This window comes from Spermophilus citellus, assembly GCF_964194105.1.
Source record: "Spermophilus citellus genome assembly, chromosome: 11".
NCBI lineage: Eukaryota > Metazoa > Chordata > Mammalia > Rodentia > Sciuridae > Spermophilus > Spermophilus citellus.
Window position 1 is genome coordinate 68,867,803 of NC_138192.1, and position 14,666 is coordinate 68,882,468.

The 14,666-nt window shown below is 38.7% G+C and overlaps 1 protein-coding gene and 1 long non-coding RNA gene across 8 annotated transcripts in view; one reads left to right on the forward strand and one right to left on the reverse strand.

The window, feature by feature from the left end:
• Positions 1-10,269, reverse strand: part of COBLL1 (cordon-bleu WH2 repeat protein like 1) — a 156,792-nt gene extending 146,523 nt beyond the window's left edge. For 2 of the 7 annotated variants that reach the window (XM_081261256.1, XM_081261251.1), the window contains exons 1-2: positions 9,648-10,266; positions 8,814-8,931 (exon numbers count right to left, since the gene is read on the reverse strand). In XM_081261256.1, the coding sequence (XP_081117382.1) occupies positions 8,814-8,931; positions 9,648-9,735 (206 nt within the window). In that variant the 5' untranslated portion in view covers positions 9,736-10,266. The other 5 variants (XR_014018009.1, XM_081261254.1, XM_081261252.1 and 2 more) reach the window with 5 other exon arrangements.
• Positions 8,368-11,783, forward strand: LOC308630732. The gene is made up of 3 exons (XR_014018011.1): positions 8,368-8,740; positions 10,289-10,375; positions 11,267-11,783. It is a non-coding gene; the product is annotated as an uncharacterized lncRNA (long non-coding RNA).
• Positions 11,784-14,666: the final 2,883 nt, after the last annotated feature.

Below are 14,666 nucleotides of genomic sequence, written 5' to 3' on the forward strand. Positions count from 1 at the left end.
AGCCCCATTTTATATTTTCTTTAGAGAGTCTCACCAAGTTGCTTAGCACTTTGTTTTTGTAAGGGTGGCTTTGAACTCAAGATCCTCTTGCCTCAGACTCCAGAGCCAGTGAGATTACAGGCTTGCACCATGGCGCCCAGCTTAACAAAATTTTAACAAATTTTGCTAAGGGGCCAAACCTTGTCTTAACTTAAGAAATCAATCACCAACATTCTGCAAAATTCCGTATTATGAGATACATTTTATTTCATGCAAAGAGAATATAAATCATCTTGTTCCAAATGACATTAAAGTTTAATACTTAGAAGTCTCCTGTAGTAAATGAAATTTTAATTTGATAATCATTTCTTCATTTTTTTTTATAAGTTAGTACTGATGGTCAGCAAACTTTTTCCAGATAGAATCAGAGGGAAAATATTTTTATTTTTTAAGGCCACATGGTTTTTTCCTAGACTACTTAATTATAATGGGAAAACAGGTAGACAGTAGGCAATTATATAGGTGTGACTATTTACCTCTTAAACTCCTTACAAACACAGATGTTAAAAAAGTATCTGGAAAGGCTAAAACTTAATTTAAAAGATACACATTTTTCCAAAGAAGATATGTAAATGGCCAAATGAAGACATATGAATAAAAATGTGCATAAATTCACCAATCATTAAGGAAATACAAATCAAACTCAGGGTGAGATACCACTTCACACCCATTAGGATGATTACCATACTGGGAGGAGGTGGTGCCTAAAAACTAACAGTTGGTGAGGATGTGGAGAAAGTAGAAGTCTTATCACCATTGACTGTGGAAAACGCTATGGCAGTTCCTCAGTAAATTAAAAATAGATTGACTTTACTAAATGATCTACCAATTCACTTCTAACACTGTACCAAAAAAATTGAAAGCAGGGTCTCCAAAAGATACTGGTAATCACATTCATAGTTAAACTACTCACAACAACTAAAATGTGGAGGTAAGCCAAGTATCCACTGATGAATGGATAAACAAAATGTGGCCTTTATATACAATGTAATATTATTCTGCTCAAACAGGAATAAAGTACTGATACATGCTACAACATGGAGGGATACTGATGACATTGTGCTATGTGAAATAAGCCACTCAAGGAAGACTTCATTACTACAGTGATACAGCCACATCAACATTTATAGCAGTGCAACTCACAATAGCCAAGTTATAGAACCAACCCAGGAGCCCTTAAATAGATGAACAACTCAAGAAAATGTGGTATATATATACACAATGGAGTTTTACTCAGTCATAAAAAAAGAAATTACTACATTTGCTGGTAAATATATGGAACCAGAGAATATCATGCTAAGTGAAATAAGCCAGATTCAGAAAATCAAGAGTTGAATGTTTTCTCTCATATGTGGAAGTTAGAGCAAAATAAGGAGGAAAAAAGTGGCAGGAGTTATATATCATAAAGAGGGAAAATCAATGGAGCAAGAGGAAGAGATTGAAGGGAAGGCAGGCAGGGGCAGGAAAAGGGAGATAATGCAGAATGAATGACAAAATTACACTATGTGTATGTATAAAACACCATAATGAATTCCACCTTTATGTATATCTATAAAGCACCAATTAAAACTAAATAAATAAGTGGAAAGACCTACCAGTAGAGGAAGGGAAATAGAAGGGGTAGGGAAGGAAAGGGGACACTGGAGACTGAAATGGAGTAAATTAAACTGTGCATGTATGATTATGTCAAAATGAACTCAACTTATAATGCTCTAATAAAAGCATTAAAAATTGAAGTGGTTGTAAATGTAAAAAAAAAAAAAATTACATGGGGTGAGGGGAGACTGCATGCTTCCTCTTATAACCCAGGGTGGTCAGAATCAGAAAAGTAGAATGATGGTTGCTGGAGGGGGTTTGGGAGATGGAAAGTTCCTGTCTCATGGCATGGAGCTTCAGCTTTGTCATATGAAAAGAAGTTTTAGGTTTCACATAAAAGAAGAGTTCATGAGTTTTTGACTATTAAATGAAGTTTTAGTAACATGAAGCATGACATTACTATATAAATATGCCTAGCATATCAATAAGATAAGGTCATAAAACTGTTACTTAGAGGGCACTAAGTCCTTCAGAGGAAATTGAGACTTTGAAAGAGAGGTCTAACATTGCTCTGCTAAAAATTTCATTTTTCTTATTTTAAAATTTTGCTGTAAATTTTATAGCTACCTAATAGCAAAAATAAAAACACTTTGCTACATGCCAAAAGAAGGCTGCTACTTTACATGAGTTAAAGTAAATCACCAAATACATAAAAATGTTAAATATGACTTTGAAGACAAGATATAACATAGATTTTTAAAAATTTATTTGAATTGGTATTTTTAAAAATTTAAGGTAGAAATAGTTTTAAAAGGAAGTATAATACACATATAAGACCATTTTAATTTTTTTTTTTATTTTTAGACATTTAGTATAATCTGTCATAGCAAACACTGGGTGACTATAGGACTACTGATGAAGCATAGGGGTTGGGGGCCGGAATTTTTCTAACACTCCTCCATCATTCAGAGTTGTAACCTTGAATATGTTAATTAAGCCCTCTGAGACTCAGTTGTAGCAGCTGTAAAATAGTTAACATACCTTCTCAAAAAGCAGTGACAATTTAAAAATCGTAATAATGTAAGAAACATAACTGAAATCTTTAAAAAGGCAAAATAAAGCCGAGTTCCATAAAAATCATTAATAGCCTTCATCCCATTTAAGGTGCATTCCTTTTTCAGTTGAGAGCTAGTTAGTCAGTGATTCTCAGAATCACCTGAGAGGTGTTATAATTCTAGCCCTGTCCCAACCCCAAATTAAAACTGGAATGGGCCAGGAGTGCATACCTGTAATCCCAATGGCTGGCCCGGGGAGATGGGGGAAGTTGAGGCAGAAGGATCACAAGTTCAAAGCCAGCCTCAGCAACTTATTGAGCCCATATCTCAAAGAATTTTAAAAAAGGGCTGGAGATATAGCTCCTTGGTTAAGTGCCCCTGCCCTCAATTCCTGGTACCCCACCCCTGCCCCAAAGAAAATCAGAATGGGTAGGGTTAAGAGCACGGATATTTCAGAGTTCCCCAGGTGATTCCCATGTTGATATTAATGCATTCAAAAAACAGCTGCTAACAAGGACTCAGTGAATTAGATGAGTAAAACTTTAGAACCAATAATGCACCCAAATAACAGCTTAAGAAAGCAGCTACTAAATCATTTAATAACTTCAACTAAACAGATCCAAAGTTATAGAATTGCAAGAGAGTGTGTTTATCCCCACTATTCATTCCAGATTTTAGAATCAAAACATTTCATCCTCACAGCAATGTCAACTAAGCCTTTGACATTTAAATTTCAAAAAGCCAAAACAAAACAAAAAAGCATACGTAGAAGTAGATACTAGTGTTCTTACCTATGTGCCCAATTCAGCAATTGTGTTGCTTTTCCTAAGTGGGTGATGTCACATTACTAAGTATGTTATTTACATAAAATTTGGGCAACTCCATGTTTTAGTCAGCCTTTTCACTGCTGTGACTAAGAGGACCCAACCAAAACAATTGTAGAGAAGGAAAAGTTTATTTGAAGGCTCACAGTTTCAGAGGTCTTAGTCCATAGAAGGCCAGCTCCATTCCTTGGGGCTGGAGGTGAGGCAGATCATCATGGCAGAAGAGTGTGGCAGAGGCAAGCAGCTTACATGATAATCAAGAAGCACAGAGGTCCCCACTTGCTAGATACAAATATATACCCCAAAGCCACGCCCCCAATTCCCCCCTCCTCCAGCCACAACCTACCACTTCAGTTACCACTCAGTTAATTCCTATCAGGAGATTAATTCACTGATTGGGTTAAGACTCTCACAACCCAATCATTTCTCCTCTGAAGCTGCTGGCATTGTCTCACACGGGAGATTTTGGGGGACACCTCACATCCAAACAATAACATTCCACTACAGTAGGGAATTACTACCAGTGGATGCCTGGAATCTCAGACAGTACTGAACTCTATACATGTTTTTCTATGCATACCACAAATTGTTCAATTACAAGTTAGGCACAGTAACAGATTAGCAATAACTAATAAAACAGAATATTACTGTAACAAAAGTTAATGTAGTCTTCCTAAAAATGTCAGTGTACTTTGGGTTCAAGGAAGAAGCACTTTATAGTTTATTTGCTGCCTGAATTGCCAGCATCACCACTCTTCCACTTTGAGGCCATCGTTAAATAAGGTTTACTTGAACTCAGAGTACTGCAATACCAAGTCAGCCAATCTGATATCAAAGAGAGCTAGCAGGTGACTAATGAGTAGGTATTATATACAGCATGGATATGTTGAACAAAGAGACAATTCACATCCTGGGATGGATAGGACACTATGGAGCAAGAACACATGAGATTTCATCATGCTGCTCATAATGGTGTACAAGTTAACACTTAATGATTATTTCTGGAATGTTCCATGTAATATTTTCAGACAATGGTTAGCTACAAGTAACTGAACGAGCAAAAAGCAAAATTGTTGTCCTGTCATTGGATATCCATGGTAGAAAGAAAATCACTTTGGGCTGCCACCTTTAACTTCAAAACATTTTAACTTTTCAACCAGTCTCTCCAATGGAGTTGCCCTCTCAAAAGTAAAAACAAAACCACCAACAACAACCAACCTAGTATTTTCCACTTAGTAAGAAACAAATAATGCCAGGTGTGGTGGCACAGGCCTATAATCCCAGCAGCTTGGGAGACTGAGGCAGGAGGATAGCCAATTCAAAGCCAGCCTCAGCAATTTAGTGAGATCCTGTCTCAAAATGAAAAATTAAAAAAAAAAAGGGCTCAGTACTTGAGTACCTCTGAGTTCAATACCTGCCCCCCCAAAAAAGAAACAAAATACAATTTATAACCATTTTTATCTAGCTTACTATGCAAATTAATCCAAATTTAATATATGTGAAGACGTAATTATATGTAATATATAGTCATGTATGTCTAAACTCAGGGGCACTTTACCACTGAGTTACATCTCTAGACCTTTTTTCTTTCTTTCTTTCTTTTCTTTTTGAGACAGGGTTTGCTAAATTGCTAAGGCTGGCCTCCAACTTGAAATCCTCCTGGGATTATACATATGTGCCACCACACCAGGCTGGAAAATTCTTTAGACAATTATGTGAATATTTTATTCAAGCAAATCAAAAGAAAAATGATTTGAGAATCAGACATCTCCTAGAACAAAAGCAGGTTCCAAGAACTCTAACCAGCAATATGATCTAACAACATTTATAGAAAAGCACAAGTGAGGCATAGAAACAACTAACTGGCTACAATCTCTTCAATCAACCAGTTAAACTTGTTATATCTTAACTAGTTAATGGTTTACAGCTTAATCAGTTAATTGGCTACAAAGCCTTCTGCAACCAAAGCTATTACTCTGATTACATTACTATATTGGTTTGGACTGATGGGCCCAGTACAGTAGCCTACTCAAAATCAATGACCTCTTACCAATATATTTAACAATACATGTATATAAAGTTTCATACAAATTTTAACCTCAAAGAAAAACTAAAGCTGTTATGATTTGATGTTGTTTGATGTTAAAACTCAGCCCATTTCAAATGTCCATAACCAGGCCTGTGAGATATAAATATACGTTGAATACCTTTGCAAGCTATTAAGAAAAAACTAATCAAGAATGCTGAAGGATTAAGGCAGTGCACTAGAGGCCAAGGTAAGAATCCAGAGGATCACAAACTGTGATGAAGGCCAGGCATTTGCCAGCACACAATCCTAAGGCGAAAAACTTCTGTATACCAATACTTTCACTAAAATTAAGAACATGCCATCTATCCCAAGTAACTGATAATGTTTGAAGGATGCTACATGTGAATTAAATGTGTGAAACCACTATTCCTTGCAATGCAAGAATTAGAATGTTCCAAAGAAAAAGCAGCTGAGGGGCCATAAAAAATTAATTTTCCTAAAATAATTAGTCATGCCCTGAACATGCTAACTTACAGAAATTATGCAAGTGGGGAGAGGGCTATCAAATAATATCACCTGAAATGTATAAAAACAGAACTTCACTATTTTAGTCCATTTTCTTTTGCTATGACAATGCCTGTAACTGGTCACTTTTTTTTTTTTTAAGAGGTTTATTTAGCTCACAGGTTTAGAGTCTGAAAGTCCAAGATCAGTCTCTGGCCTTGGTGAAGACTTTCTGCCTGAGTCATATTATGGTGGACAACATCACAGCAGGATGTGTGCAAAATGTGAAATGAGCAAGGAGAGGGGCAAGCTCACTTTATAGAAACCCACTCCCACTTAGAAGCATTTACCCCTCTTTAAAGACCTAATTACCTCTTAAAGGAACCACCTCCCAATGCCTTTACATTGGGGGCCAAGATTTCTGCAAATGAGTGTGTAGAAGATAACCATATTGAAACCATAGTACTGAGTTAGTGATTCAACATAGAAAAATCTACATATTAACAAATTACCTATCATTTTATGGTCAAGAGAACACGGAAAGTAATTAACACAATGATCTAAGCAACTAAAGCCATAGGTTTTCCTTCAGGTTCTGCTACTAATTTTCTCTGAGACAGTAGCCAAGTGTATCTGGTCTTTAATTCTCATTTGTAAAATATGCAGTTGCATTCATTTCTTTAAAATGATGTGTATAAAGATGTAAACCTCGGAAAACCACAAAGAACTTTTGAGCAGGAATACCCAAGGATAAGAACTAAACCTAGGCCTTACAGGTTATTAGAATTGTGAGTCATGATATAATGTTTTATGTAAGTATTTAGCTCTAAAACCTTACAATTATAACACATTAAGCTTGTTCCTTGTCAGTTCAAAAATACTCTTATCGATGATAAAATTTTCCACAACTTAAATCTTTTTTAATGTTCTAGGATTTATATAACAAAAGCAATACTGAATACTCAACAAATATATAATAGGCCCTTGAAATATGCCAAGAGACAAGATAGACAAGTAGAAGAGAGATTAAGTAGAAAAATGACTTTTTTATGTTTCCAGTAGTGATGATTTCTCTAACGTGAGTATAAAGTAAAAGGATAGAATTCGGGGTATTATCTTAGGTTGAATGCTGAAGCATTTTTTTCCAGGTGTCTTTCCTTTAGTCTGGAGAGGAGGTAAGAACTACATGTACATTCTTTTAAAGCAAAGAACTTGGTTGAAACTTTAAAGTCTGAAAAGCCAAACTGGAATTATTTTACTATACCTGTCGCTTTCCCTTCATCACAGACCCATCTGAACCCATGCAAAATGTCACTGATTTATGAACATATGAGGGTATTTTGTGTACATTAAAAAAACAGTAGCTTAACCTAATCCATTTCCACATTCAACAACGCAATTCTGTCTCATTTCGTGGTACCCAAATTCAGTATTCTGAAACCTGATGCAAAAATCTGCCCATTTATTTAGAGATCTTGCTTTCATGCTAAGTTTATGATTATATCTCTTTTCTCATATATCCTAATGTGAGGATAAATAAATATCTGTCATATATTCCATTCTAATCAATGGAAAAGCTAGGGAAAAGAGAGAAATGGAAGTCAACAGCAATTTGTATGGGGAGAAGGTAGCAATTTGGAGGAAAATGAAATAATTCATACACTACATGTTTCCTCTACGTAAGCATTACACTAAATATCTTTTATATTAGTCATGTTGCTTTGAGACTTTTCCATGTTTCCTGCAGACAACATGCTGTGACTTGCTTCTAAGGAAACGTCTGTCATGTTCCAGGGAAAAATGACTTCTTCCCTCTTAAATGGGGGGGGGGGGGACAAGGCACAATTCTCATTCATTAGTAACGAAGTTGATTTTCCCCTCAACTTTTCTATTTCTGTCATGTTTGTTCCTCTGTAGGGCATTCCTGCATTCAGATAAACCAAGAAAGAAAAGAAACTGAGACACTTGTAGGAAAAAGTTACACTTTAGCAATGGGGATTCCCACTTCAGAAGCTCAACCAGAACACATGTTTCTCCTTAACTATTTACCAAGACCAAGGTTATTTTTCAGGTTCTCATCTCTTGCAGAACTACCTGTTCTCATTACTGTTTACCCAAAAGCTTAGCAGGGTGATTATTAGCATATTTGGCAGGAAGACATGCTTCATTTAATATTAACTCACCATGTGACAGCCCCTTCCCCTCCAATCTCTCCTCAAACACGTGAGGATAAAAAGAAAAGTGTAGTTGTTTGCAATCTGACTTTGCGCTTGGCTTTGGCATCAGCAATTGGCCACAGGCACACACACCCCCAATCAGAGGCAAGCACCCCGCCCGCTCCCGGAACTGTCATGCTGGCTGACAGCTGGCACATCTTCCAGTTGCCCTCCACTCGCTTTCAGAAAGACCCTTCCTTACAGTCACCTTGACATGCTCGCCTGCCTCTGCCTCGGTCTGAGTCCTTGGCCAAGGAAACTTCTTTTTTTTCCTTCCCAGGGCTCACTTACAGGTATCGTCCACTGCTGCTCCAAAACCCCAACAAGGGGCCCTTTGTTACAATATTTTCTCCCGGACTCCTCACCCAATTCCTGGCATTTAGCTGGCCTTCCGCAACCCAAGACAACCCCAGTAAGAAGTAATCAAAAACTACCCAAACCACCACCTCGGGCGGCCTCCGAAAAGGCAGGGAGGAAGCAGCCTCCCCGGCCGCGTGTAGAACGGCCAGTGAGTCAGGCCAGCGAGTTGCCAGCCAGGTAAACCGGTGAGGCCTCGCTGCCCTGGTCCTCGCCCTCCAGGGTGAGCGGTGGCGCGACGTTCGGGGCTTACCCAGCCGGGGCGGCGAGCGGCGTGGGCGCCGCGGGGGCGTCCGGAGCACAGGGGGGTTGGCTGTCCATCGCCTTGCGGGGTGCTGCGCGGGCTCCAGCTCTGAGGCGGCGCGTCACTGCTGGGGTGGGAGAGGCCGGCCGGTCAGGGCGGGACGCGCGCCTTCCCAGGCCGGAGCGGGGCTGGCCAAATGTCAAGAGCCCGCCCGACCCACTTCAGCCCGGGGCGGGCCCGCCTCCCCAGTACGCTTCCACCTGCGGGACCAGGCTCCCAGCCCGCAGGCGCCACCGCAATCCCCACCGATTCTAGCGGCCGCCGAAGCAGGAGGCCAAGACGGCAGGAGGCGGCGCTGCAGCCCCCGCCCCGTGGGGTTTACTGGGTAGCCATTTGGCGCCTGTCGTGGAGGAAGAGGAGCTGCCCAGGCTGGAAAAGAAGCAGGGCCAGGCGCATAGGCACCGCCGCCACGCCGGCCACGGAGCCCGGGCTGCTCCGGCAGAGTTTGCACAAACAAAACGCCCCGGGAAAACTTTTCCCGAAGAAAAGTTGGGAGGACTAATCTTTCTTTTCCCACCCAGGGCTCCTACTTTCTTTTCAAAGGAGACAGTGGCTCGCCTGTTCTCTCTAGCAGCTTCCTCTCCTACTCTTCCTCCCCCGGCCCGCGCGCTTGCAGCTTGGCTCTCAAGCCAGGACTTGAATGGAGGGGAAAGCTGCAGCGTCTCCGAGGCTCAGCCCAGCACGGGCCGGGCCGGGCCGCGTCCCGCCTCCCACTGCACCGAGGGCGGGAAGCCAGGCGTTCGTGGAGCGCTACGGAGCCTCACCCCAGTTCGACTCACTCACCCTGCCCCATGTCCCTGCCCTGAGTCCGGGAACTCGCAACCTTCTCCGCCGCACCGCCGCCCAGAAGTGAGGAACAGGTCGGCGGCATCGGAGCGAGGGAGGCAGCGAGCCGGAGAGAGGAACGGGGCGGGCGGGTGCACCGAGCGAATTGGAATTTCCTTCCCTCAGGGCTTCAGGGTTTTGGGGGTACAGCTGGGGAAGCCAAACGGAAAGGAAGCTCCGATGCGGAGCGTTCCCATTCCCACCGCTAGGGCGTCGCTTCAGAGCGCCTGACGCGTCCAAGCTTAACAGGTGGGGAGAAAGGGAAGGTACCTGCACTTGGAGAACCCCAGAGCGATCGCTGCGGAAGTACAGAAAGCAACTCGCAGAACAGGGCTGGCAGCTTAACCTCCCTGCAGTCTGACCTTCGACATCCAGTATTTGGGGGTGGGGGTGTTACCTCTGTGTTACTATTGTGTTAAAACACCTGTGAACTGTGATCTTTCTAATCCTGGTAGGTTTAACTTTGCCTAGTCTTCCTCTGGAGCATATTTTTGTTTTGATTTAAACCTGTAACAGCTGTGACGTGAGGACTGAACATTATTTGGTGACAATCTATAAACTAAGAATCAGATGATAGATTTCATTCCTCTCTTGTTAAGTTTCACAGGAGTAAAGGAATCATGTAGACACAGCTGTGTGCCCACATTGCATGCTCTTTGGATGATTCTTTGCACCTGACAAAACAGGTATATTTGCATATCATTTATATACTCTCAGTGCCAGTTGTTTTAAGGTGTAAGTCATTTTGATGGGTCCAAAAGCTTGCTTTCAGAAAATAATGTGAAACTAAGAAATTAACTGGAAGCTACGACTTTAAAAATAAAAATATTTGGAATTAAGTGTTGGAGAAACCCTCCACGAAGGAACATCCAGAAGGGGACCTCTGCTGAAATAGTAACATCAACTAACAAATCTATTCGCCACTTCACCCTGATAGGATACAGGTACAGTTATGAAAATTTAAATTGATAGGTGTTAAACTGATATTTAGAACCCATGCTTGATGAAGTGCCTCTTTAGCATTTTATCATTGTAGCAACCAAAAACGTTGCTGAAATTAAAATTGTAAGTGCTACCTAGCAATATGTAGTATGTCTATAATAAGCAAACCTTAGTATGTTTCCAGTGCATAATATAGTTCAGTTCACACTTGCTTATGAAATGAAAATAAAGTGACATTTAAACTACAATATTGGAATCTTATCACCAAAAGTTGCTTTTAAATATTGTGACTAGTATCAAAGAAATTCATTTAAATGCCTCTGGATTTTAGACTTAAACAATAGCTCAGGTTAAACCGTTTCATGAATCATTTCTGGCTCTAAATGACTAGCTTTTACAATTGCTTGCACAGACAATGATACACATATTGAGTAATAGTGAAACTAATTAATGTGTATCACTCTCAATCATGAGATCAAGATTAGAACATTAATTACTCTCAATCATAATTTATGACCTACTAGTAATATTATGGACCCCATTAGGCTAATCTTAAACATAAAATATTTCTGTAACATTTCATAACTGCTAAAAGTATTTTCCATGACATTTTCCTGTCCTCCTTCTGGTCCTAGGCTTAGGGAAGGATTATACCTTCTACCCCACTGAAGTTAGAGATGACTGTGTGACTTTCTTTGGTTTCCTGGTGAAGTCACTGAAGAATCAGTTCTCATGTCTTGATACTCTGTCCCCTGCTGCTGCAATTGTGGAAGTATATTTTAAGATGGAGGTTGGACAAGACTGAAGGATACTGGAATGCTAAAACTACTGCCCCGAATACAACTGCCAGAAGAGTTCTAGAACATACAACAGGATCTGCATAAGCAATACTAAATTTACACATGGTTAAGTCACTGAAATTTTGACAATTTTCAGAACAAAGACTAGACTTGATGCTTTCATTTGGTACTAATCTAACTCATAGTCTGATGGTTGCACAGTTTATTAGCAAAACCATAATCAACGTTGTGAGCTTTTATACATAGTGGTGGAAAACTTCCCCTTCCCAATTATTACTTCTAGTTATATAGAACTGTTTCAAAATTCTACAAGTTGTGAGGATTTTTTTTTTATCTATCTCCCTGACTGGAAATCTCCCCTTCCCCTCTCCATCCACTCATTTTTAGTGCTTACGCTCAAGTATTGTCACCTCAGGAAGACTTTCCTGATTGCACTTCCCTTTTTCTTTTTTTTTTTTTAAAGAGAGAGAGAGACAGAGAGAGAGAGAATTTTAATATTTATTTTTTAGTTCTTGGCGGACACAACATCTTTGTTTGTATGTGGTGCTGAGGATCGAACCCAGGCCGCACGCATGCCAGGCGAGCGCGCTACCGCTTGAGCCACATCCCCAGCCCAGCACTTCCCTTTTTCTTGAACCCCCCATTAGAATATTAGGTATAGCAAAGCCCCATGACACTTTGTTTCAGGTACTTTTCCACACCGTAGCAGAATTAAAAGGGTTTGAACTTAAAGGGCCATGTCTTATCCCTGTCTTCTGATAGCCCAGCCCAGAACATAGGAGGCACTTAAAATGAATGAAGAAATGAAGGAATTCTTTAGGATTTCACTCAGCTGACTCCTAAGATGTACTTATATCAGGGAAACACTTTTCAGCACAAAGGGGCTGTCAATCATTTAAAATGGAACAGATGGAAGGTGAGTTTGCCTACTAGGGAGAGAAGACTTACTCTCCATAAGATTAGTTGATGGAGTTAATCCAAAATCATGAAATAGAAATAAATTCCATTTATGTGTGTGTGTGTGTGTGTGTGTGTGTGTGTGTGTGTATGATAATCTAGGTTGAAGAGTCTAGCTCTATAGAAATAAAATAAGTTCGCATCCATAATAAAGAAGTGGACAGACTCTAGTTAAAGTGGGCAATGCAAAAATTCTTGGAAAAACAAAATTAGGATTTGAATAAATATTTTTGTAAATTACTAGAAGAAAATTTTAATGTTCATTTTAAGTCTTTTTTTATTCAGCTATAAGTGCTGCTGGAAAAATGTATTTAAAATTGAAAAACTGTACTTCAGAGGTGATTAATATCTTCCTATGTAATTCACCTTTGCCTCTGAAGAGCCTAAAGGAAGTGACTGTTTTATGTATTTCTGTGTTGTGTGCATGTGTATGATTTTATATTGCAAAATCAGAGAGGTTGAGTGACAGTGTCAGTGGATTTGGGTTTTTCTTTTTTTTGCAGTACTCAGGATTGAACCCCAGGGTACTTTACCACTGAGCTGCATCCCCAGCCCTTTTTACATTTTATTTTGAGACAGGATCTCTCTAAATTGCTAAAGGTCTCATTAAGTTGCTGAGCAGGCCTTGAACTTTTGATCCTCCTGCCTCAGACTCTCAAGTTTGTTGGAATTACAGATGGGTCCCACCATGCCCAGCATCAGTAGTGTTCAGTTTTAATGAAGATTTTACTTCAGGCTTTGTATCTCATAGATACTACTTAATCTCAGGCTAGCATGTATTAAAGGATGGTCTTTATAAGTTAAATTGATGAAAATGGAGTGAACATGGAGTTCAGGAATATACACACAATAGTTTATTATAATATCATCTTTGTATAGTGTTTTTATAATTTACGGAGTACTCTGTATCGATTAAAACATAGAAAGTGTTGTTACAATTCAGTGTCACCTATACAAATGCTCTATGAAAGACCTTTTTAATCCAAGTGCCAAAAGTCATTTTCTTTGGCTTCCAGGAATCCTGGGCCAGATCACTTAATTACTACTCTGGGCTCATCTTCTTTCCCTTCCCTTCTTATTCCTATTTATATTCTCATTTTAATGCCTTTCCCCCAAAACAGTACAATTATTTAATAAGTGAGGACAAATAAGTTCAACAAATATAATTGTTGAAATACTATAGTTTTTTAAATACAAAAATAGCTATTAAGAAAGATTATCATTAGTTTCATTGAAAACATTTTTCCTTTTTTACATTGAAGACAGAAATATACAAAGAGAAATAGGAAATAGCATTGATAGTTTTAAAATGACCATATATCTAGTGTAATGTCCAGTGCACATAATTATAATACAGACTTATACACTGAAATTATTTCAAGAACAACTGTTAATTATAATTTTAGAGGCAAATAAAATAACTGAAGACTATGTTGTTTATGTAATTTTTAATAACTATAATTATAGTCATTTTTACCCTCAAGACAGCTATCAAAATATGTAATAAATGACATACTCAGGTGAAGTGGTAATGATGCAGCTATTTACATTATCAAGTTTTTAGTGTATGACTGCTTCATAGTATTTTCAGCCACAAGTATGGTTTTGGATAGTAATTGAGAATAGAGAATATTTTTATGTAATGATTTTTATATTGTTTTACAGAAGAAAAAGAAGTCATTTGGCTACTATATTCTTAAAATATAAGCAAATCTCTTATTCTTCTATGAAGTTTATTATTTTCTTATATCAAAGTTTGAAGAGAATACTAATATTTTTAATAAAAATGTAAATTAGACTGTTTATGATCCTATGTTTGAAATTATAAATGTATTATGCATTTTCTCTTTGGGAGGTCATTTACAAGCAAACATTTTAGAAATTAAAAGTACCAAAATATATATGCTTTAGTCAATTTTAATGATATTTTTTAACTTGTCAGATTTTATATTTGAAAACACACAAAATCATTTACATTTTCCTAAAAGAGAATTTCCAAGCAGTGTATATATTCATGAATTAAAATTTTATTTCAATAAAAGAAGTATTGAAGTGTAACACCTGCTACATCTAACATCGGGCTAGGAGAAAAAAAGGTGGTAAAGATATTGCCTCTGCTGTGTCTCTACATATTGCTATGGAACAATAGGGCTAATCAGTACTATTTTTGTAGCTCTCCATTAATATCTAAAGAAAATTGGTCAACAGTCACTTTAAGGTCCTCTACCTCTCTTCAAAAAGATAAATTTAAACGTTTACAAAAACCCTAATTATCAAA